The 2432-nt window shown below is 49.1% G+C and overlaps 1 protein-coding gene across 1 annotated transcript in view; it reads right to left on the bottom strand.

The window, feature by feature from the left end:
* Window positions 1–262: 262 nt before the first annotated feature.
* Window positions 263–2432, bottom strand: part of LOC116050033 (gastrula zinc finger protein XlCGF57.1-like) — a 6272-nt gene continuing 4102 nt past the window's right edge. Inside the window, exon 2 of the mRNA XM_031300093.2 lies at window positions 263–2008. Within this exon, the coding sequence (XP_031155953.1) occupies window positions 366–2008 (1643 nt within the window). The 3' untranslated portion in view covers window positions 263–365. The remainder of the gene's footprint in view (window positions 2009–2432) is intronic.

Below are 2432 nucleotides of genomic sequence, written 5' to 3'. Positions count from 1 at the left end.
CGTAGCGCAAAGCGGCAAATCGGAGCAGTGTGCGACGCCAGGGGTATAGTTGGCCCTCCCCCCCACCCCCCCGTAGGAAATCATTGGAACGACCGGCGCAAAGTGATTTTGCTGCCTATCATGTGTAGGCGGCTTAACATGGACATAAAAAAATTAAGACCTGTTTAAAATGATTTAAGACCTGGAACACAATACTTTTGCGAATTTAAGACATTTAGATTTTGTAATTTTAGACTTTTTTATTAGAGTTTTTAAGAGTTTTTAAGACCACGCAGAAACCCTGACACACACACACACACACACACACACACACACACACACACACACAACAGGGTCAGGATGTGATCAAAAGCTGACAAAAGGGATTAAACACAAGGATGGTTTTTGACGAGCGACTTCTTATTGAATCCTTTTCCACAATCGCTGCACTTATACAATTTCTCCCCGGTGTGGATGGTCATGTGCTCCGTGAGGTGCACGTTCTGCTTGAAGCCTTTGCCGCAAACGGAGCAGCCGAACGGTTTCTCTCCCGTGTGAATCCTCATGTGTGTCTTCAGGTTGCCCTTCAGGCTGAAAGTTTTCCCGCACTCGGAGCAGCTGAACGACTCCTCGGCTCGAGCCTTTTTGCTCGGACTCTGACGCTGTCGCTGTGACGACTCGCCGACACACTTGTGGGTTTTCAGCTGCGTGTACCACGTGAACCGTTTGTCGCAAGCGCTGCAGCTGAAACGCTTCTCCTCCGTGTGGACCGACATGTGCAGCGTCATGCGTCTTTTATGCGCAAATCTTTTATCGCAAAAGGGGCAACTAAATGGTTTCTCTCCCGTGTGAATTCTCACGTGGAGCTGCAAAGTTCCTTTCTGGCTAAAGCTCTTGTCGCAAAATGAGCACTCGAACGGCTTCTCGCCTGTGTGAATCCTCATGTGTGCCAAAATGTTTCCGCTGCAGCTGAAACGTTTCTGACACACGGAGCAGCTGAACGGTTTCTCTCCGGTGTGCGTTCTCATGTGGCTCATCAGATGGTCCCTGCGACAAAACGTTCTCCCGCACTCAGAGCAGCTGAACGACTCCTTCTCGGCGTTGCGTCCCTCCTCAGAGGCATCGTCAGAGTTTGAACCTGACAGACAGCGCTCTCCGCTCTCATCCCAACCTTCATCGCTCACTTCGGCTTTTCGTTCTCGGCGCTTATCATCACCGTCCGGCTGTGAATTACTTTGTAGATCCACGTTCCCCACCGGTTCTGACCCTGTGTCGCTAATGTTGCATCTGAGCCTTTTCTTTCCTGTGTGGATCCTCATGTGTCTGCTGACATCTCCGCTGTATCGGAAACTCTTTTTACACACCGAGCAGCTGAAAGGCTTCTCTCCCGTGTGGAGTCTCATGTGACTGATTGAGTTCCCCTTTTGAGAAAATCTTTTGCCGCAGAAAGAGCAGCTAAAAGGCTTTTCCCCAGTGTGAATTCTCATGTGTGCGTTCAGATGTGGCTTGCGGCCGAATCTTTGACCACACTCAGAGCAGCTGAACGATCTCTCAACGGAAGTACAGGTAATATCACCGACAGTGACTTCATCATTCTTCAGAGAGTTTAAACCTGACTTAGTGCTCTCCTCCCAATCACCATCACTGACTTCAGTCTCTGAAGAGTCTGAAGCCTTGTGGTCAGTCTCTGGTTGTAAACGTGGATGTGAGTTCCTGGCTGGTTCTGGTCCTCCACAGTCCTCTCCATCAGCTTCTGTTTCCATGTGTTGAGTTTGTCTTTGATGAAGCTGTGAGGACTGAGCTTCCTCTTCATCATCTTCACTCTTCACAGGGACAGGAGTGAATGGGAACTTGGTGATATCAGCCTCCTCCAGCCCTTGAAGCTGCTCTCCCTCCTGACTGCTCCACAGTTCCTCCTGTTCCTCTTTAATGTGTCGGGGGGGCTCTGGCTCCTCCTGGTCCACACTGGAGCTACACTTCTGCTGCTCCTCTTCACCAACAATCACTTTCAGAACATCTGGAGGTAAAGCTGAAACAAACGGAGAGACATCTGCTAAAGGATACCCACAAACTTCTGTTCACAATTATTTACGTTAAAGATTCTCTGTGGAGTTTTTATCCATCAATATTGACATGGAGTAAGGTTTCTGTAGTCTCCCATAGCTAGCTCTACCTCTACAGTGCTGTGGAGTAGAGGGTGACAATTTTTCGGGAGTCCCGCGGTACGGGACTCAATCTCACTGTTGGTAACGTGATAGGGACGGAATAGAGCACAGAAATCAATGGGAGCGAGCGGGACGGAGCCGGAGATTAAATAAAAAAATTACGCTGCAATGCAGTGAGTGCCCCCAAAGATTGCGAGGCATTTCGCTTTAGAAAAGAGAACCACTTAAGCTTGATTTATGGTTCTGCGGAGGATCCACGCAGAGCTTTCGCTGTAGCCTACGTAAGTG

This window comes from Sander lucioperca, chromosome 16 (genome assembly GCF_008315115.2).
Source record: "Sander lucioperca isolate FBNREF2018 chromosome 16, SLUC_FBN_1.2, whole genome shotgun sequence".
NCBI lineage: Eukaryota > Metazoa > Chordata > Actinopteri > Perciformes > Percidae > Sander > Sander lucioperca.
This window is presented reverse-complemented; position numbering and strand designations above follow the sequence as displayed.